Here is a 22773-nt window from a genome sequence, read left to right as displayed (position 1 = left end):
CCGTCAACCCCAAAGACTCGATCGTAGGACACAGACACAGAGGTAATGTTTACATTTGACATCCATCATTTTTAACAAAAAAGCACTGCACGTCGCCCCGGTCGGGGTATTTGTCTTCGTTTCTTTATACAATGTTAATTTAAAAAAATGTTTGTATCATATATAAATATAAAACATATATGTATTGTTTACTTTTTTCTCCAAAATTCAATGAAAAACAACAATATACACGTAATGTTGCGTCAAAATGTAAACAAAGCCATGTGGTTTTTTTAAAGTAGCCCCTTTATGTTGCATTGAACATTTTCATACGCAAGTTCAAAGTTCAATGTTACCATGCAGTTATGGTAAACAAAATCGGCTAGTATTTGCGTATAGTGAACAAGCCTAGCAAGTGTAAATATAACACATTGGTATGGATTGACTGTTTGTCACTATGTTACCACCAAAACATGCACATTTTAAAAATCTCAATGCATTTAAAATCTATGTGTGTGTAGAAGTTACTCTGATACGTTACAAAATATACCTCAATAATAATCAAGTCATTACACAAACTTTGTTTAGATTGTTATACTATTTTAATAAATTTAAACCCATTACATGGATAAAAAATGTCATGAACTGTCGGCGTACTGACGAGTGTCTACATTCGTATTGGCTGACTGTTTGGAGAGGTAACCCTCCCTCGTCCGGTTAAATAGCAGTTCTTCCATGCAGTCAAATGCGTATGGCTGGTAATATCTATACAATTTATTCACAAATAATTCTGGACGACTGATAATTAAAGGAAGATCTCTTACTCCAAATACACAAATTCCGTGGATAAATTTTCCCTTGCAGTCGAATTCAGATTTGAATTTATCTGTGCCATCAATCCAATTCAGCCAGTTTACAAATCGTCCGAAATAAGCTCCGTCATCCACCTCTTCTAAACTACCTGCGTAATATAATAAAGAAATATCTGGTTTACTCCAGGAAGGTGTTCAGATTCTAAACAGTAAATGAATACTATAAAGTTGATTATATCCATGTCAAAACGTCTTTCTACTTTCGAAGTTTCATTAATGCGTGTTTGTATTTAATTTATTAAACAAAATGTGCTTAAGTCCGATGCCTAATGACGTGCTTTGAGTAAATAAGATAGAAATCAGAAAAAGGGATAGAGTGGTACGACTGGTTTGGCCGTTGTCAGTATAATATAGACACACTACATGAACATACCACAGCCTCCCAAAACATGTAATCACTCCATACACATTCCTTACACGGGAGGCCGTCTTTATATGACACAAGTAGAACTGTGGGAGATGTAGTATCAGTGCCTAACAATAACTGATATCACGATAAAACTAGAACAAATCAGGAGTATGGAATTATAAAGCAACCAACATTTATAAATTTATAAACTAATTGTGAAGAGGAACTATTAGCTCCTGTACTGGAATTTATCTATATCTTTATCAATATGACGTTAATAAATATAATCAAGAACTAAATATCAAAATCGTTCACAGTACCAACCTTTGAATGCTCCCGGCACATTCAGGTGGGCATTGTAATGGAGCGAGGAAAAGAAGGTTTCTTCAGGAAAGGAAGTATGTTTCGTCCACTCCAGGAATTCCAGGGCTATAGGATTATGTAGGGCGTACTCGACAAATGCCCGGATGGCCACTATATGCATGGAACCTTTAATAGGTCGGATATCATGTGGAGGTAATCCAGCTTTTTCCCAGCGATCTGTGTTTGCTCTATATAATGTAAACAAACGATTTATAGCATTAATTACTACATAATTAATTCGTGACCGGATTTAGTATGGAAATTCGTATCTGTAAGTATTGCATGACAGTATCTTGTACATATTTTTTACAATTTTCTATGAAATGTATTGACGAGTGATTCAATTTTGCTTGTAATGAGTATTCCCATTGGCTTGAAAATTTCTGTTATCTGTTCATAGAGAGGGAAATGGCGTAGCCGTCTGTAACGTCGCTTTTGATTGGCTAAGATAACGGCGGAATAATTTCATGAGAAAAAGGATCCCGAGATGGCCTTGAGATGTTGAAGAGATTTTCTTAATTGTGTTGAATTTTAAGCGTTTACTTCAGTCGATTTTTTATGTTATGAAGATATAGTACACAAATCTGACTGTACTCTCGGCTTCGCCTCAGAGTTTTGAGTTATGTCTCCATAACAAATCTATTCACGTTAACCCTGAAACATTATTAATTTTCTACCTTGATTTTTATTTTTTTAACGATTTAAGCAAACATGTATTTTTTGTATGCTTAAACAAATAATTTTTTTTCTGTAAATACATAAATAATGTCCCTACTTCCATATTGCATTGTTGGAAAGTGACGAACAGGCACGGTTACATCACACAATCCTTTCTATAGTATACTGCAGATAACACTGCTTTCATTTCTACTTTAGAAATACGATGACAAATAATGGATGGTCTGACAATAGTATGACATTTTAAAACAATAATAAAATTTCTTTATAGATTGTATTTTCATTGTAAAGCATACATCTATCTATTTCTATTACCTTTTTAATATCCCTTGAATATGATTAGATCCATTCAGTGTTTTCAAAATCCTAACTAGTTCCAAATTCGTTCGAAGTGGAAACTCGTTACCAGCCAAGTTCATGAAATATTTCCAATTTTTATACTTCCACAAATCCTCCATACATATCAGATCAGGTTGTAACACGGTAAAAGATTTTCTTAAGACAGAAACAGACACAGAAGAGATCAACACGTTATCGAAACACTTTGCTACACCGGAAACGGCACGCCGGAAATCAGGTTGTGATTTGTCGTCCATATGTATACAGTAATAATTCTGAGGTTGATATAATGCGCGCAGCAATCTTTCAACTTGGTTTGCATCTTCGTAGACGACAAATGAATACGCTATAGAATATAGTTCTTCTTCCATAGTTAACGGTTTTGTGATATAACCACGTGACTTTATAAACGTTGTACAGTCCGCCGTGTCCGTTATGTAAGCCTGATCCGAGATAAACTGACTTGTGTTCAGGTTCGTCCAAGAATCGGCTTTAAGGAATTCCGATTCCTTCCCGTCAAACAGACCTTTACAGTTGATGTCTACAGGTATTCGTTGGTACGGAAAATAGTCTAGCATACTTGCATTCCGAATACTAGTACTAGGCAGCTGATATTTGATAAAATTCCTCTTTGTTGAAGAAGTTTGTAAAAACCGAAATACAACCAAAACACAGACCGCCAACATAATCAGTAGATAATACTGAGTATACTTCCGGTAGAACGGCATGCTTCCAATGTTCTGAAAACAAGTAGGTAATGTTAAACACATTGTCCAGTGGTTGTAGGAGTGATTATATAAAACAAACTCAGCAGCTATGCTTACCAGGAGGAGAATCTGGTAAAGTGAAGGTTACAAAACTCATCAAAACGCAAGAGTTGAGTTTGAAAGCAAAACACACAGTATTTATTAAACTCGTGTTTCAAATGTTCCGAATTTGATTATATGAACCCGAATTAAAGCCTTTGATCGACTCTGGCATAAAGGTCTATTATAAAATTAAAATCTTTTAGAATTCGAAGTGAACTGATCGTTTGGTTCAGGACTACTTAAATCAAAGGCAGCAAATGGTTTGTATAAATGAATAAGTTTCAAAATTGAGCTCAATTGATGCCGGAGTTCCGCAGGGTTTTATCTTACGACCTCTTTTATTTTTGATATATATAAACGATATAGCAGATATTGTTTTATTCCGTATCTCGTCTTTTCGCTGATAATACTTCTCTCCAATGTTTCTCTTTTTCCTATGTACAAATTCAAGCTACCCTAAATAGAGATCTTGAAGCTCTTAATACTTGTACCAAAACCTGGTTCGTCACTTTTAACCTTGATGAAACCGATGTACTGTTTATCTTGACTAGAAATGACATAGATCAAATGTTATAACTTGAGCTTGACGGAAATATTTTACACTAAAAATAAATAACTTTATATTTTACCTGATATTAGTCGATCCACTGACAAATCCGGTAAATATCCGCCAGGTGAGTTAAATTAAGGTGAGTAAAGGCTTGTTAATGTCTGTGGGTAACCTTTAATACCTACAGTGTTTAGATATCAGCTGACCTCATCGACATTTTGTATCGTATCTTTTCAGGCCTTTCTCTGTACTTAGGGACACCCGATAATATCTCCACCTGAACGAATGACAACGTGAAATAGCTGTCACTTTCCAAAGTTAACATAGAGTCTATCAGAAAAACATTTTTCTTTTTAAATTGCGTTTAAAATTAATGATACACTAGTATTTATAGCAGGTGAAATAAATTAGTTTAAATTGGATGTTACCATTGTATGTTCCGACTCTGTCGCCGTTTGTAGGACTACGGTATTATGTGACAAAATTACCTGATAGCACCATTATTCCATTCTGATCATATTCACACAGCTGCGAGCTGACCAGGGTTAATGTTAGAGTGCAGGCATTGGTTATCGAACAAACAGCGGACTAGAGATTCCCCGACTCTACATATATTTCATTAAACAAAACTTTTTGACAAGATATTGCAGTCAAAGGGAATGAATAATAGACAAAGCCTATATGATTTCTTTCCTTGGGCGGATATTAGGTTACATAGAGATTGAACAGTGTTTTGATTGCGTTAAAGGTGGTATGAACGCAATGGGATACAGACATATTCAATGTAGCGCGTTAATCTATATATTTACATAAATAAATCTACTTTTACGTAAAATTTAAAACAGTGATGGTTGCTAAGTTGGGTAACTACGGTAGTCAGGATGACCGAAGATATAGTTCCAATTGTTCCGAATGTTATAGCTGCAGTTTGGTTTGAAATACAACAAAGACACTTTTCAATTATTTTCAACATTTTTTTTTCAATTTGATAATACATCAATAATGTCCATTTGGAATAAAAATTGAGATAACCAAGGCGGAACGACTACCGGTATGTATCGTTGTCAGTGTAGTGATGCGGTCCGAAGTGGAGCGAGCCGCCATATTTGATTTTCAACCGAGGAAAGTGACTATGATATAGCTTATTGATGGTATGACCGTTGAGCTGCTGAATGTTTGTCATGTATGTATCGGTCTAAGAACGAGATTTAGACTAAATTCTTCATAGTCATGACTTTTATTTTATTGTACGGAGGATAGACAAGTGTTTGCGTGTGTGTAGGCCTATTTTGAATGCCAAGACGCACCCATTTAAGCTAATGATACTGTTTCGGATAGGCTACCTGTAATGTTTTTTTTCTTGACAACCTGTATATGATCTGTTAACCTATTGTTCGCTTAGACGCTCCCAGAATTGTTCACCGACAATCAGATATTCTGTATATTTAGGTGAGATAATTAAGTGACCGTACACACATGTACAACTGACGTAACTATGGGATTCCCAGAACATTCCTGAGGAAAGCCCCCGGTTGTAGCCCTGACCAGCGATTCATTTTGTAGTTTATTACCGTTACAATGCTTGAATACATGGGGTTTTTTTTTTATGTCAAATACATATTTAATTGGACCAAATAAAAACTCTTTATTGCTATTTTAAAATCCGTCAACTTATGACGCAAAATCTTATCGAAGCGTGAACTAGAAGTAGTCCGATCCTGCACTGCGTTTGTATTTATACGTCATTGCGTTTACGCTAACTTGAACGCAACTCCCCTCCCGTTGACTATATAGGGACATACATGTATGTAAATATAACATTTTGAAATTACAATAATACATTCACACACACACCATTACACACATATACACTACTTAATATAGATGTAGTGATTTCAAACTAAGTTATATAAGATAAATACATAGGATATATAACATTTTAATAAGAATGATATGCAGTTCTGTGGTTTGACCAAATGCCCTTGTGCTTTATTGGTGCATAGGCCATAACCATCCTATTTGATAATGTCATAACTTAAATGTGTATAATTATATATATATACTAATAACATATTTAATTGTATATTGATTAGCAAGAAGTAATTAACAGTAAAGTTTAAAGAATAACAAACTAATTAATTGGTTTATCAACAAACAAACACAGCATTATTGTCCAACTGGGTTTTATCTGTATCAAGGATTATACTATATTCGTAAGTGAACCCTACGGTCAGTACAGAGACTTATATCTTATAAATATTTTATTAAATCGTGTAGACTTTCTAATGAAAAGATGAATATCATTAAGCATTTGTTTATCTATATTAACATCACAACTATTACATCCATATAGAAGTGCATCAATACATCATTACAAAGGAACAAAAGAACAGAGAGTACATAATAAAAATGCTAGCGGAACGTGAACATAAGGGGATATAATGATACCTAATAGCTTAGTATATTGACCGTAGATATCTTGTTCAAGAGATAGAAATATGTACCGGTGGTCAACACTATTTTTGGAGAAGAAGTTACCCGTTTTCAAACTGGTGAATGTAGTCTTCATAAGCATGACAGGATTGAAAAATCATTTGGCAGATATTACTACCATAATGGAGCGTTCTATATAAAGAGAGATTGAAGTTTCTTTTTGTTCAAATATTTGAAAAGACCAGTTTATTATTTTTCGATAAAGGAACCGAATTTGGGGGGGGGGGGTTATATTTTCAAAATAGTCTATATATTACACATCGTGCGATTACATTTTCTACTCATTTACCATCCCCTCTCACTTACCGATTCACCATCACTTATATTTCAAGCTTACCGCCAACTAGTCACTCATACCAAAATAAAAACGGGATTCCCAAGGTAACAATCGTTGGTGAGAAGCCAAGGACCTCCAATACACCCACCAGCGAATGACCAGACTAAAGTAGATGTACTCGACATCAGAGCAAACACAGAGGAAGGCCAATCAGGGTTTAGGGGAGCTTTGATCTTTGATTACACTCTGGTACATTATGCACCTGTGTTTAAAAGAAGAACAAACTTACGATCGAATTTGAACTTCGTTATATATAGCAACTAAAATCGATCTTTCTAACTATTTATATATTTAAGGCATATATCTTTGCATCTCTGTCCAAAATTATCGTTTAACTATCTAGCAGGAAACCTTGAATTAAGTTTAGAACATTCATAAATTAACTTGGATTCATATCGTCACTTACAAAGTAGAGTTGGGATTTTTTTCGTTTTATATTATTTCTCTGTGAAGGCAATCCCGGTAACTCTGATTTCTTTCTATTATACCTGTATACCCTTGTGATACTAGTGATTAATACTACTGACTCCGGTAATTATCGCCACCGATAGCGGCGACAGTGGATTAAACAGGTCCGTGGTAGTTTGATTTGTTACAATTATGACATATGATAATATTTTCTTGTACTTTCATACGATGTATGCAGAGCTAACTCAATACCTTAAAGATGCTCCACCGCTGACAAATGGTATTTTTTCACTATCAAAAACAGAAGCAGACGATTTAGTATTTTTCTTCTGTTACAAAAGTTACTTACTTTACACCATTACCACGATTGAAAAGTTTGAGCTTCTAATTTTACTTCAAGTTAAAAATATGAAAAATAATTAATTGCATCCCGAAAAAATTCCGTGGCACTATATTCTATATGAAATGAAGTACTGATTGCGCATGCACCAAAGGCGAAATAAATTATTTCATATTATTTTTGTGTTAATTAGGCATAAATATACACGATTAAACACAAACTATTGTTCGAATGATGAATATCATTTATGCTCTGTCGGCGGTGGAGCATCTTTAATTGATGCGTATCATAAATTGTTACATGAGGAAAACGTATCGAGGAGATACATGTACGCATCATTACACAATTATGTATGTACACTAAAAAGCATTGCATCTACACTGTAGATACATGTAACATCACACAGAAGTCTAAATTTAATGAAATCATCTATAATGTGATCTACTGCCCCTATTAGCCTACAGGTATGGCATTAGATCTACTGCCCCTATCAGCCCTACAGGTAGGGCATTAGAAATACTGCCCGTATCAGCCTACAGGTAGGGCATTAGATCTACTGCCCGTATCAGCCTGGTAGGGCATTAGATCTACTGCCCGTATCAGCCTACAGGTAGGGCATTAGATCTACTGCCCGTATCAGCCTACAGGTAGGGCATTAGATCTACTGCCCGTATCAGCCTACAGGTAGGGCATTAGATCTACTGCCCGTATCAGCCTACAGGTAGGGCATTAGATCTACTGCCCGTATCAGCCTACAGGTAGGGCATTAGATCTACTGCCCGTATCAGCCTACAGGTAGGGCATTAGATCTACTGCCCGTATCAGCCTACAGGTAGGGCATTAGATCTACTGCCCGTATCAGCCTACAGGTAGGGCATTAGATCTACTGCCCGTATCAGCCTACAGGTAGGTCATTAGATCCACTGCCCGTATCAGTCTACAGGTAGGGCATTGTGAACACCAGAATATGATAATATTATTAGTAAGGGTTTGTCTAAGTATGGGTATGGCTTCAGATCAAATCACGACAGTTTATCATTGTAAAAGAACCGATGAAATAAGAATTTGTAAATCTTCAGAATTTTCATCTTTCATTTATATAAATGTTCTGCAGAAATTACAGAACAGGGGAAAACGTCACACTTAAATTAAACTATCCTCTTTTGACGCAAAAAAAAAATTAAAAAATCCCTGACGCCAAAATATCCCAATTTACGGTACGCTCTCAACTTCATATTACATGGGTAGGAATGTACTCAATCATGTAATGTTATATTTAGCTTCGGCCTTACCCCTGTATTTCGCACGAGGATCGCTCGTTACCAACACCAGTGTAAGGGAGACAACTCAATCATCCCTAACGTCTATTTTGCGCCCCATCAAGTTCAGAAAAAATCTCATTGTAGCGAAAATCGACTTATAGTTCTATTTGCTTTGGAAATATAATTGGAACTTTTCTATTTCTCGTTGTGCTACAGTCTTCACATAAATAAAAAATTCAGATTTCTGTGTACTCCTAAGGCAGTTTTGAAGTGCAAGAGAGGCGCTAATGTGACGACCCTTTGTCACATACATTGTATCTACATCGTATGATTGTATTTGGAAATATTTCTCCTAATGAGTCACAATTTATTGCACATACATACAAAAGAAGTGTCTTTCCCTCGGCAGGTGCTAATGTGGCACCTGTATGTATGATACACACGGATCGGCACATAAAAGAAGTCATCTGGATACGACGCATTGTATCAGTATCAAATCGAGACGAGGGGGCTCATAGACTCTCTGTATGATCAGGTATTTGGTAAAGCGTAGCGATATTGAGTGATTTCGGCCAAATTCAATGCAAAATCCTGTGGTATACAATGTATGAGCATAGACCGTCGAGTGTCGACTGCCATTTCGATACAACTTGTACATTTTTATACCTTTGTGTTCTTATATCGCATGGTCATTTGTCTGATGGAGTTTCGACAGTGTACACATCGTAATCGTAATTTTATTGTTTAATTCATTAACTCAATACAGTATATGAATTAAATTCCCACTCTTCCCTTATGTTCGAGTCGACTTCAATGTTTTTTTTTATTGTATTGTAGGATTCCTACAAACGCGATGTAGATTCAGATGTCCCATATTTTGGGGTGAGTCGAATGACCGTTCTCATTCTTGGGGAAAGTCGCCATGACCACACATGTAGTCATTACCAGCGTTTCATTTTGTTCTCTATTACCGTAACATTGCTTGAACATATACTCGGTTTATATACATTTAAGTTGGATCTAATAACAGCTTCATTGTAAAATTTTCTGTTCATTCCTTTCTATACTGACGACATTGTCTATGCAGTCCGAGGATCAGTCTTTAGACCCATACTAGACCGAAAACGTCGTTTTGTTTAACATTAAATCAAAGCAAAAATTTGTAAAGATTAACCAAAAACTTAGTAAGTTTACTTAGATTATCATATGACGCAACACTTTATCGAAGCGTGAAGTATAAGAAGTACGGTCTGGCACTGGGTTTTCATTCATACGTCATTGCGATTATGCTAATTTGAACGCTGCCGTTGTCTATACAGGGGCATATGTAAATATATATATATCGCTCACACATATTTCACATCAGTAAATGGGAGATTAATCTTGTTGAATCAACTTTTAATGGACTCGTCAGTTTTGTTAATGGAGGGGAGAGAGGGGTTATTTTCGAATATTCAAAACTTAAAAGTTATGTAGATATTTCTGATCACTTCTAATCCCATAAAGCTAGTGTAGTTGACACTGGACGAATAACCTGTATCTTCTTTGGGTGCTTCACAGGTTAAGAAGTTTTTATATGTTAAAACTTATGACATTGACTATCATGACACAGGGGTGAAAAGGGCAAAATTCCTTGAATGACTATAATGATATAAGGTCAAGACGACTCTCACAACTTATGTAAAATAAGCAAATGTCCAGAGACCTAATATCGGAAGTGAAGTAAGGAAAACTCTGACAGAGTTCAAGACAATAAATCTGCCAAAAGGGAAATTTTGTCTTCAATATTTTAGAATTGCAAACCCATAGAAAATGAGGTGTTGTTGTTTGTGAACTGACATGAAACATACATTATGCAGTTATGTACATGTAAGTAACGGACAGGCAGACTACATAATGTATCTACATGTATATTCATGAGAAAAGTACAGCGACCGATAACACACGATACCGTTAAAGTTGTATGGTCTATCACTTTCGCTCTTTTTGTCATAGTGAAAACTGTTTAAGTGTTATACACATTTTCCCCCGTCTGTCCATGGTTTAAACTATCTACTTTTACCACTTTTTATAAATTTGCAGCACTGGAAGTATTTTAATTATAGAAGTAAAAAATCTTTTTAACGTGTACACGTCAAAAATAAGCTCGAAAGATGCCGAATCATTCCGAACTCTTTCGAACATCGTCGCGACAATCTCGAAGTAACACGAGAGTTGTGAAACCAAATGTCAACAATTTTTTTTTCATAAACAAAACATGCGGTCGACCTCAGCAGACTGGATCTACAAAGAAAATAATGCTTGCACATTACAATATTTGATACACACAGTATTGAATTACGGCAATGTGTGAATTAGATGTTTCAAATACTCGCTCTGTGGACATATACCAGCACGATTTGCTCATATTAGCCAGAAGGAAAACGTAAACAAACACATGTGCGCTTACGCTAGTTACCTGGATCACCACGTGCAGGACGTGTGGACATAAGACACGTGGTACGATTCGGAATGCCGACGAAAGCCGAAGGTACTGACCATGGCGGTTATTGAAAGCGCTGTATTCAAAACAAGGAATATATGATCCCTAGATTTCGGCGCTCTTATAGTCAGACATATTCTTTTGGGGAGCTTAATCAATAAGTTACATGTGCATGTTCAAATATCAAATGTTTTTAAAAAGCAATATATCGTTAGAGTGAAAATTACCAGAAATACAACTTTAAGTATCCATCGTCTAAATAGTTGTGTACAATTTATGTAATATTCAGTGTCATGATCAGTACCTTTAGCCATGCAAGTGAATGTAAAACTAAACTTTTGGCCCTAAATGACCTTAGTTGTCGGTAGGCCGTAAAACCCAAATACTTTTTGGATAAACAATAACAAAACCATCGTCAGCATTCCAGAGTGTTTGATTCTTGACTGTTGCACGATTCAATTGATCAACTATATAGATGTGAGCGTACTCAGGCTCAGATGTTATCCCCGGTGGTCCCTGTGTACACAAGTTTCCGCGTACATAAGTAACATCTTATTCCAGGCGTTCAGTTTATCTCTCGTGAGCCGCTGTCAAACCCATCCGAGTCACGCATGCGCCTGGTGGCTGCCGGCCGGTGAAGCGACAGTCTCCGGTATACATGTGTGTGTTATATGTAATGGATTCATACCGCCTCTTAAATACCTAATATTTCTCTGTGTGATCTTTCGGTTTGTGGATTTCTTATTCAGGATTTGTTCTTCATTTTATGTGAATTGATGTTTGTTTAGAATTCTGTAAGCTGTCATCCTGGCGGTAAGTATATTAATTCCATTTTTACTTGACTATATATATATATATGATGTTTGCCGTCTACCTATTCACTACGTTTGTGACAACCTAACACATCTTTTGTCTGTTCTCTTCTCTAACTCAATGATGGCCTGTAACACATTATGTGATTGTCCACAAAACACGTTCCGGACGTGACATAAAACGCCAGACAACCTTCGTCCATCACCTGTGGAGCATCATGTCACATGACAACGGTTATGGCGTAACGTCATGCAGTAAAAATGTCGTTGTAACGTCCATGTGACCTAATCTTTCTGTGAGAACATTGAACATGTGAAGGAATTTAATTACTAACAAGGAGACAGTTTTACGCCACCACTTGTAGCTTGTGACAGCTTGTGTGATAGTGGACATTTGAACAACAGATTTTGATTGTTTTGGTTAGTATAGAAGTATAGGTTTAGTTTTATATCAGATACATGTAATTTTAGATAGCGTATACTAAGTTTTACCCATAGCAACATGGCCTAACTGATCACCAAAGGTCTATATTTTAAAACAAAATGGTTCACGTGAACATCTACAAGTGTAGCACCGTACCAACCGTTGTAAACGACATGATAAAAAATAATATAGGTGTACTAATGCCTGAGACAAACTTCTCATCAGCAGGCTGCATTATAATGTCTACTTTAAGCGACCACCTGTACAATGCGACCTTCAGTATTTAAAGACCTTCCCTATACTTTACATATATATATTTTGTTTGTGTTTTAATGAAAATTGTTTCCTTGATACAGTACATTTTAAAGCTACAATCTGCTGTACAACGCCAGATTTCAGCCACCACTAGATAATTTTGTGTGTGACCATATGATGTTTCCTGTAATTAAACATTTTATCGAGTGATATCTGTATACACTATCAGCTACACAACAGAAAGATACACTGTAGGATTTCGTCTTTGTTGCTCGATAACACGTGACACATCTCAAAGCTCGGCATCAAAGGAAGTTTTCCTTAGGGGCGAATTCGGGAGTAACATACGACGATTTTTTACGAGGTGATTTACTTAAATTGAAACAAAAGCGAGTATTGTATGTGTAACTGCCACATTGTAGACTGGTATATATACTTCACACACACACACACGTGTATATAAAGTGTGTTGTGTGCTGGCGCGGGGCAGGTGAGACAGAACTGTCATTCCAAATTAACACCTTCCTCTCGTGTTGGCGACAGTTTGTACCGCATGATTTGATATGATCGAGAACTTATTAATATAATGTCGGTGGTGGAGGTTCATATTGGTATGGCAACCTGAGTTGATGGGGATTGATAGCAGGTAGTTATATTTAACGGGGAGGGGTAATATCTCTGGAGCTTTTCTTGATTTATGTTTGTTGACATCCTATTAAGAATCATCACTTTCACGGTAATTTAAGTCGTGCCAGGTTTAGAATGTGAAGGAAAGTATCAGAAAAAAATCCTCCGACCATCGGTTAGTTGCTGGTTAGTAACCCACATCGTCACATGGTATTCGAACTCTAAACCTAGGAGTAGATGGCTAGTGATATGTGAGAACACCCTCGCCATTCGGCCACACGGCTCCGATTCCAATGTTTAAGAATCTAGTAGGGAATTAAAAGTTTATAATATAAGAAATATAAATATTTAATGAATACATATTTGGTAAATTGGGACAGACTTTAATAGTCAATAATGGAAGAGTTTATATTGGATACATCTTATGATAATGGATATACGACAGACATTTGATGGAGGCGATTATAGATAAAATGGGACAGGGGACATGATATTGAGTAAAGAAGCACTGAAGCTGTGAAGCTGTATTTAATGAAGAAACGTAGAGAAAACGGATAATATAGAATAAAGGAAGAGAAATTTTAAAGATGAACTTGTAGGATTAACGAAGATATGTTTTAATAAATAACATTAAATATAAACATCAATGGAATAAAGGAAGAGATACATGAAGATATTTTGATGGATAGCATTATGGAATAATCAAAAATATAATTCGAGGAATATCATAAATGTAAATTATGAACCTTTGTTGAGGTCCATAGGGTGTTATATCAGCCGAGTAGAATAAATAACGCCATCGGTCATTATTTTAAATTCTACAATGGTGATATAACACCATATGGACCTCAAAAAGGTCCTAATTTTTATATTAGGTATATCGTTTCTACAACAAATGTAAAAAAAATCTCTAATGTGCATATTAATTATTAGAAAAGGGTTGGTCAAAGAACGGTACCCTGAAGAATGCCGCGTTTGTGCAATGACGTTCACAAAGGAAAATATGCTATATTGAACGTCACGTATACTATCTATTGGATCATATTGTTACAACGTTACAATAACAATCATTCGAAACCCAGTTTTCTTTTATAAACCCCCATAATATGAAATCCTATGTGTATAGTAAGATCATGAAGAATAGAAATACAAGCTGAGAGCGGAAATAGGACGGATATTCTCAAGTATTGCAGTGGTACTTTGGTGTGGTTTGTTGGTGGTATGTAAGGGTTTCCGCTCTGTTTACAGTCTTTTAACATTAATATTACAAAATTACTAGGTTACTTTGAGCGTAACACATGAGAGGTTCACTAACAAACCAGTAATACAGGATATCAATGGAATCGCACAGTAATTTTTATCAATTGTAAGTTGATTATAAAAATAGTCTTATTGGTATCTCACGTATTGGTTACTGATTTATCGACTGACTACAAGCTGCCGGGAAGAATCGCTATAGAACCTAAATTTAGGGTGCCGTCAAATCATCCTCGATACTCCAGGGGTTCCGATCACTTACGATCTCGACACCACTGGACTATCTCATAATAAAACTGGAGACAACAGAACAGAACAGGTAATTTGGTCCTTTGATGTACATCTAAAGAGCCGTATAACGGTACACTGTGGTTGACTGTGTGGCCTTGAAGTTGATAGTCGCTCTCTCTCTAGTCTCCAAAGGATTTTTTGCTGGCCTGTGATCGGTTCAGATTTTTTTTGTCTGAGCTGCCTTCAGTTTTCTATGAGATGGTCCAGGGGTGAAGAGATTCTAAGTGATCGGAACCTCTGGAAGACCTGAGTCCATAAATATTCTTTCATGCCAGTTCCATTGTGGTCCTGTTCTGACTTTAACAATTTGACTTATATCTTACATAACGCACGTGGTCTTAGGATTGGGGTCAGTCTAGTTTGTTCTTCTTAGGCCTTTGTGGTGATTGGACAGTCGAGTCCGATATTATGGCCTGGATTTGTGGTTAGTCGATTCCGTTCTTAGAGCCTGGCTTTGTGGTCAGTCGAGTCCGAACTTACGGCCAGCTGGCTTTCAAGCCTTTGTGGTCACTCGAGTCCGATATTAAGGCCAGCAGGTTTTTTGGTCAGTCGAGTCCGATCTTAAGGTCTGGCGGTCAGTCAAGTCCCTGATCTTAAGATCTGTCTTTGTGGTCAGTCGAGTCTATGGTCTTAAAGTCTGGCGGTCATGTGCAGTTTTAGGGGTTGATGGGCAATCTAGTCCAGTCTTACGTTACAAAGGATCCCATTTAGGGTCCTTGAAGGCTCATGTGACAGCTGCCTTGGGAATATCACATCCGAGGACCCGTCGTGCCATAGAGACAGGTTAATAAGTGTGAGACAATGAGAACACGTGTAGGTATTCTAAATTATTACCATCACCAGATGTCACATATATATATCTGAGATATGTATCGCTGGTGCCTAATAAAGTCCAACTATATTGATGGACGATATCGGTCGATAAGGTAATTAATTTGGCGTGTTAGTGATACTGCGCAATAACGGTCAATAAAAGGACTAATTACGATATTACTGCACGCGCGGCACGTGGTCTCACTTGGGATTAAGGTCGCGGTGTAGATTATATCGAGTAATATAGATATTGTTATCATAACATGCTCATATTATACGAGGAAAACGTGTACCAAGTTAGGTTTTATATCTTATCGTTCAGATATTAGTTTGGAAATTTGATATACAAATGTATATACATGTACATGTATATGCCAAAGAGTAATAGACAGTGAGATGTGGACATAAGGCGCAAGTCTGCTAATTGTATCAGAAGTAAACAAATGGACGTGTAACAAACGGATCTATTATCACTATACTAATTAGAATACTGATAATAAATACACAACTATTTGTTTCTAGTTTCCTAATACTTCAGTACATAAAGGTGTGCATATATGTATATATAATGGACTTGATAGGGAAGCGTTTGCCTTGTAGTCCTGTTGTTGTCACAGGCTTTTGATTCTATAGATATACGGACACCTCTATGTCAGACTTATAGTCCTGTTGTGGCCACATGCTTTTGACTCTATAGATAAACGGACACCTCTATGCCAGACTTATAGCCCTGTTTTAGTCACAGGCTTTTGACTCTATAGATATACGGACAAAAGACATTAGTCCTGTAGTGGCCACATGCTTTTGACTCTATAGATATACGGACACCTCTATGTCAGACTTATAGTCCTGTTGTGGCCACATGCTTTTGACTCTATAGATATACGGACACCTCTATGTCAGACTTATAGCCTTGTTTTAGTCACAGGCTTTTGACTCTATAGATATACGGACAAAAGACATTAGTCCCGTTGTGGCCACAGGCTTTTGACTCTATAGATATACGGACACCTCTATGTCAGACTTATAGTCCTGTTGTGGCCACAGGCTTTTGACTCTATAGATATACGGACACCTCTATGTCAGACTTATAGCCTTGTTTTAGTCACAGGCTTTTGACTCTATAGATATACGGACAAAAGACATAAGTCCCGTTGTGGCCAAAGGCTTTTGACTCTACAGATATACGGACACCTCTATGTCAGACTTATAGTCCTGTTGTGGCCACATGCTTTTGACTCTATAGACTTATAGCCTTGTTTTAGTCACAGGCTTTTGACTCTATAGATATACGGACAAAAGACATTAGTCCCGTTGTGGCCACAGGCTTTTGACTCTATAGATATACGGACACCTCTATGTCAGACTTATAGTCCTGTTGTGGCCACAGGCTTTTGACTCTATAGATATACGGACAAAAGACATTAGTCCCGTTGTGGCCACAGGCTTTTGACTCTATAGATATACGGACACCTTTATGTCAGACTTATAGTCCTTTTGTGTCCACAGGCTTTTGACTCTATAGATATACGGACACCTCTATTCCAGCCGTATAATGATGTTGTTTTCACAGGCTTTTGATTCTATAGATATACGAATACTTTTATGTCAGCCTTATAGTGCTGTTGTGGCCACGGGCTTTTGACCATATAGATATATGGACACCTTTATGTGAAGCCCATTGGATTGTGATTGTGTGTTGTGAAACCCAAGGGATTGTGATTGTGTATCGTGAAACCCAAGGGATTGTGATTGTGTGTCGTAAACCCTAGGGACTGTGATGGTGTGTCATGAAACCAAAGGGATTGTGATTGTGTGTCGTGAAACCCTAAAATATGTGATTGTGTGTCGTGAAACCCAAGGGATTGTGATTGTGTGTCGTGAAACCCTAGGGATTGTGATTGTGTGTCGTGAAACCCTAGGGATTGTGATTGTGTGTCGTGTAACCCAAGGAATTCTAATTGTGTGTCGTGCAACCCAAGGGATTGTGATTGTGTGTCGTGATTCGTGAAACCCTAGGGATTGTGATTGTGTGTCGTGTTACCCTAGGGATTGTGATTGTGTGTCGTGAAATCCTAGGGATTGTGATTTTGTGTCGTGAAACCCTAGGGATTGTGATTGTGTGTCGTGAAACCCAAGGGATTGTGATTGTGTGTCGTGAAACCAAAGGGATTGTGATTGTGTGTCGTGAAACCCAAGGAATTGTGATTGTGTGTCGTGCAACCCAAGGGATTGTGATTGTGTGTCGTGAAACCCTAGGGATTGTGATTGTTTGTCGTGAAGCCCAAGGGATTGTAATTGTGTGTCGTGAAACCCAAGGAATCGTGATTGTGTGTCGTTTAACCCTAGGGATTGTGATTGTGTGTCGTGAAACCCAAGGGATTGTGATTGTGTGTCGTGAAACCAAAGGGATTGTGATTGTGTGTCGTGAAGCCCAAGGAATTGTGATTGTGTGTCGTGCAACCCAAGGGATTGTGATTGTGTGTCGTGTAACCGAAGGAATTATGATTGTGTGTCGTGCAACCCAAGGGATTGTGATTGTGTGTCGTGAAACCCTAGGGATTGTGATTGTGTGTCGTGAAACCCAAGGGATTGTGATTGTGTGTCGTGAAACCAAAGGGATTGTGATTGTGTGTCGTGAAGCCCAAGGAATTGTGATTGTGTGTCGTGCAACCCAAGGGATTGTGATTGTGTGTCGTGTAACCGAAGGAATTGTGATTGTGTGTCGTGCAACCCAAGGGATTGTGATTGTGTGTCGTGAAACCCTAGGGATTGTGATTGTGTGTCGTGAAACCCAAAGGATTGTGATTGTGTGTCGTGAAACCCAAGGAATTGTGATTGTGTGTCGTTTAACCCAAGGAATTCTAATTGTGTGTCGTGCAACCCAAGGGATTGTGATTGTGTGTCGTGATTCGTGAAACCCTAGGGATTGTGATTGTGTGTCGTGTTACCCTAGGGATTGTGATTGTGTGTCGTTAAATCCTAGGGATTGTGATTTTGTGTCGTGAAACCCTAGGGATTGTGATTGTGTGTCGTGAAACCCAAGGGATTGTGATTGTGTGTCGTGAAACCAAAGGGATTGTGATTGTGTGTCGTGAAACCCAAGGAATTGTGATTGTGTGTCGTGCAACCCAAGGGATTGTGATTGTGTGTCGTGTAACCCAATGGATTGTGATTGTGTGTCGTGAAACCCTAGGGATTGTGATTGTGTGTCGTGAAACCCTAGGGATTGTGATTGTGTGTCGTGAAACCCTAGGGATTGTGATTGTGTGTCGTGAAACCCAAGGGATTGTGATTGTGTGTCGTGAAACCCAAGGAATTGTGATTGTGTGTCGTTTAACCCTAGGGATTGTGATTGTGTGTCGTGAAACCCAAGGGATTGTGATTGTGTGTCATGAAACCAAAGAGATTGTGATTGTGTGTCGTGAAGCCCAAGGAATTGTGATTGTGTGTCGTGCAACCCAAGGGATTGTGATTGTGTGTCGTGAAACCCTAGGGATTGTGATTGTGTGTCGTGAAACCCTAGGGATTGTGATTGTGTGTCGTGAAACCCAAGGGATTGTGATTGTGTGTCGTGAAACCCAAGGAATTGTGATTGTGTGTCGTTTAACCCTAGGAATTGTAATTGTGTGTCGTGAAACCTAAAGGGTCGTGATCGTGTGTCGTGAAAACTTAGGGATTATGATTGTATGTCGTGAAACCTTAGGGATTGTGATTGTGTGTTTTGACTGCGTATAAACGCCGGTATGGTGACGTGTTGTGTAATTATACAGAATGAAAAAAATAACCGATTTTGTATAGACTTACATTTAGACTTGCAATATGATCTTTTAATTGAAAAAAAACTGGAGAATTTTTACTACGGCAAACTTTATGTGACATACAAACGTATAATTTTTCAGGATAGGCCGTGCTAAATACAGGAACCACTGAGTCCCAGAAACAACTCTTGATTTGCTACATTCTTGCCTGTGTGTGATACAAAACTTTATTACAATCAAACATAAACGTTTCAAATGGAATTTTATATCTCAGTGTCTCGGCTGTCTCAGAAGAGATTGTCTGTGGTAACTGGAAATCTTATAACTTTTACTGCTAGCCCCCTAACGACATTTAAAGCTTGTAAATCTTAAAGTCTCAAGTAAAACGAAATATTCTGTATCAAACCATTAACGTGTTCTAGAGGATAATCCTATATATACCTGTATAACATAAATATTGTTTTTATTCAAAGTTGTTGTTACTATTTATAGAAAGCTGTAAGCCCACCACTGAACTACATTAAAAGCTAGGTGTTTATTGCAATTGATTGAGAACAGTTTCCTTACAACCCAGACATTGTACATGTGAACCTAGCTAAGTTTTCCTCACATAGATAAGATAGAATTAGAGGGTTGATTGTAAGGCCGCTTCGCTACATTCCATTGCACGTACAGGTGCGATACACGTATATGCGTGACTCGTATAGAGTAACATGGGTATGTTGTACTCAGCAGCTCTGTTTGAACCCATAACAACTGTTAGTAAAACCCGTTACGTAACGTCACGTGCATTTCTTACGTGCACAATCGTTTTGTGTAGATACACCCACTTGTGGGTAATGAATTTTGTATCAGTTGTTTTCCTAGCGAATCTGTATTCTAAACGTAAGGAACATTACATGTCGATTGTAAAGTGGTCGAGATTGCTTCATGTAATGTCTGGTTATAAACACCATGTTGCCTTCATAGTTCTTTATCACCGTATTACCATTCTATAGACATAATCGTGTTCGTATACATGTATTAGCAACATGTAATCTCCAAAGCTCGCCATTCTGACAAATTTCATATTTTAGTTCACCGGTCACATTTGAATGTCTGAGCCCTGTTAAAGGGACAATTCGCTCAGGCTAATTCTTTTACATTACCAAGAAGCAAAATATGGCATAAATGTATTGTTCTACATTTCTTATGAAACATAGAACATAAAATATTGACAAATTCCACGTCATTGTTTAGTATTTCAATTAATATCGTTGAAATATCAAATCGTTGATCAATACGATTAAGTAAGTACAATATGGCCGCTGTACCCATGCATGAGCCAAAGTCACGCACGTTAAGCAAATCAACTACATAACCACCGAGAAGGTGATGAAATGGTTTTTAGACAAGACAATTCACCTAATAAGGTAAACACACTACTGTCAGAGCGATTTGAGCAGTTCTAGACAAAAGTTGCATTATTCTACGAGCAAGGGACAGGGTTCGGCATACAAGAAGTTCGACCACAATGTGTAATGGCGGACAGCGAGCGAGTTTGAACATCTACACACATGTCACAACCATGGGCTTTTCAGGCATATCACAGTAAAACCGAATAATCTAATTTCCATTAGAACTGGTTTTTTCCGAAATATGTACAAATTTTAATGTTCTCTTAGACTGAATTGTCCCTTTAAACAAATCTACTAAAGTTCTAGACGATAGGCGGATGGATTTACTTTATATTTGAACTGCGTTATAAATTGTAGTATCCTCACTGACAATATCATCTAAAAGGTTCACCGAACAACTCGCAATAGGGTGCTTAACAAACTCCAACCGAAAATTTGTTAAAACTTTGTCATGTGGAAATTAGTCACATGTTCGTACAAGATCACTTGCATCGTCAGTAAGGCTAAAACGTGTTAGAAATGACGAACAGTTGTATGATATTGACAAAGATGAATCGAAAGTGGTTGTGGGCGTACAAAATGTAGATTTCAGGACATATGATAATGACACAAGTCAGCGACCGGATCACGTGGTCTGTAGGTCATCTGACCATTCATAACTTATACAATTAACAGAAAGCATGTCGTTGTCACTGCGTGTCAAAGGTCAAGTTTCCACACTCAAAGAGGGGAGTGTTCTCCATCTACTAAGTGTGGAATTTATGAACCGGAAACTTGAGTCTGGAGTGGGAGACTAAACCGGGAAGTAGAGAGCGCTTCTTCACGCACCAGTATTACATCGCGTGTGGGTTTTCAGTCACCGGTCACCAACAACGTTTTACGCTTCTTCCGGATTTATTTACAATTAAGTGACATTCTGAATCTATGGTATGGGCCAGATAAAGACATCTCTAAGGAGATAAGTGCAGACGATTTAAACTGTAGTTTTTAATAGACATACCAAAGTTTATTATCTGTTAAGAATGCACTTAGAATAGCTATTTACATCGATATCAACATTATAGATAACGAGTTTGGGACAATTCCTCAAACAAACAAACAAACAATTCCTCATGTTTCCCCTTCCCCTCCCTCGTACATGTCTACAGATAATTGCCCTCTCGGCCTCTTGACTACATAGAATGTCTAACCTTTGTAATATAAATCAAAGACCACTTCCTCGTTACAACAAGTCCCCATCATAAAATGTGCTGTAATAATACGTGTAATTTGGCAACCATTAACACCAAATTATATAGTCTCGGTCGAGAACTGCAGCAATATCACTCACGTTCATTACGTACGAAAATAACTTAATTACATGCTTCGCGTGCAGTGTCAATATTTCAAAATATAAAGCAGTGTGTAGCGTTTATAGGTAAAAATTGTCAGCGTTTGTGTGTTCTTTAGGCCTGTAATGAGGTAGAACAGACATGATTAACTAAGTTTGGTTTACAAACATTATTAACTAAGTTTGGTTTACAGACATAATTAACTAAGCTTGGTTTACAGACATGATTAACTAAGTTTGGTTTACAGACATAATTAACTAAGTTTGGTTTACAGACATAATTAACTAAGTTTGGTTTACAGACATAATTAACTAAGCTTGGTTTACAGACATAATTAACTAAGTTTGGTTTACAGACATAATTAACTAAGTTTGGTTTACAGACATAATTAACTAAGTTTGGTTTACAAACATGATTAACTAACTTTAGTTTACAGACATGATTAACTAACTTTGGTTCACAGACATAATTAACTAAGTTTGGTTTACAGACATAATTAACTAAGTTTGGTTTACAGACATAATTAACTAAGTTTGGTTTACAG

The 22773-nt window shown here is 37.3% G+C and overlaps 3 protein-coding genes across 4 annotated transcripts in view; 2 read left to right on the top strand and 1 right to left on the bottom strand.

Annotated features, from left to right (window-relative positions):
- Positions 1–576: 576 nt before the first annotated feature.
- Positions 577–4099, bottom strand: LOC138319971 (beta-1,3-galactosyl-O-glycosyl-glycoprotein beta-1,6-N-acetylglucosaminyltransferase-like). Its single transcript, XM_069263078.1, has 4 exons — positions 4019–4099; positions 2557–3320; positions 1525–1751; positions 577–940 (listed from the first exon to the last, which is right to left on the bottom strand). Exons 2-4 carry the CDS (start codon positions 3306–3308, stop codon positions 618–620), a joined length of 1302 nt encoding a protein of 433 aa, XP_069119179.1. The 5' UTR covers positions 3309–3320; positions 4019–4099; the 3' UTR covers positions 577–617.
- Positions 4100–11290: 7191 nt separating this feature from the next.
- LOC138319560 (uncharacterized) lies at positions 11291–18658 on the top strand. Its single transcript, XM_069262712.1, has 2 exons — positions 11291–11309; positions 17790–18658. The coding sequence occupies exons 1-2, from the start codon at positions 11291–11293 to the stop codon at positions 18656–18658; spliced, it is 888 nt and encodes a 295-aa protein (XP_069118813.1).
- Positions 11867–22773, top strand: part of LOC138317859 (uncharacterized) — a 71819-nt gene continuing 60912 nt past the window's right edge. For both annotated transcript variants that reach the window (XM_069259811.1, XM_069259810.1), the window contains exon 1: positions 11867–12074. The gene's annotated coding sequence lies outside the window, so the exon portion shown is untranslated. The remainder of the gene's footprint in view (positions 12075–22773) is intronic.

The sequence above is a fragment of the Argopecten irradians genome, chromosome 3 (assembly GCF_041381155.1).
Source record: "Argopecten irradians isolate NY chromosome 3, Ai_NY, whole genome shotgun sequence".
NCBI classification, from domain to species: domain Eukaryota; kingdom Metazoa; phylum Mollusca; class Bivalvia; order Pectinida; family Pectinidae; genus Argopecten; species Argopecten irradians.
This window is presented reverse-complemented; position numbering and strand designations above follow the sequence as displayed.

Excerpts from the sequence above, each read along its gene's own strand:
- LOC138319971 (XM_069263078.1), bottom strand. The coding sequence starts at position 3,308 with ATGCCGTTCTACCGGAAGTATACTCAGTATTATCTACTGATTATGTTG. Across the intron at positions 1,752-2,556 it reads ATTCAAGGGATATTAAAAAG|AGCAAACACAGATCGCTGGG; the intron begins GTAATAGAAATA and ends TACATTATATAG. Across the intron at positions 941-1,524 it reads TGTGCCGGGAGCATTCAAAG|GTAGTTTAGAAGAGGTGGAT; the intron begins GTTGGTACTGTG and ends TATATTACGCAG.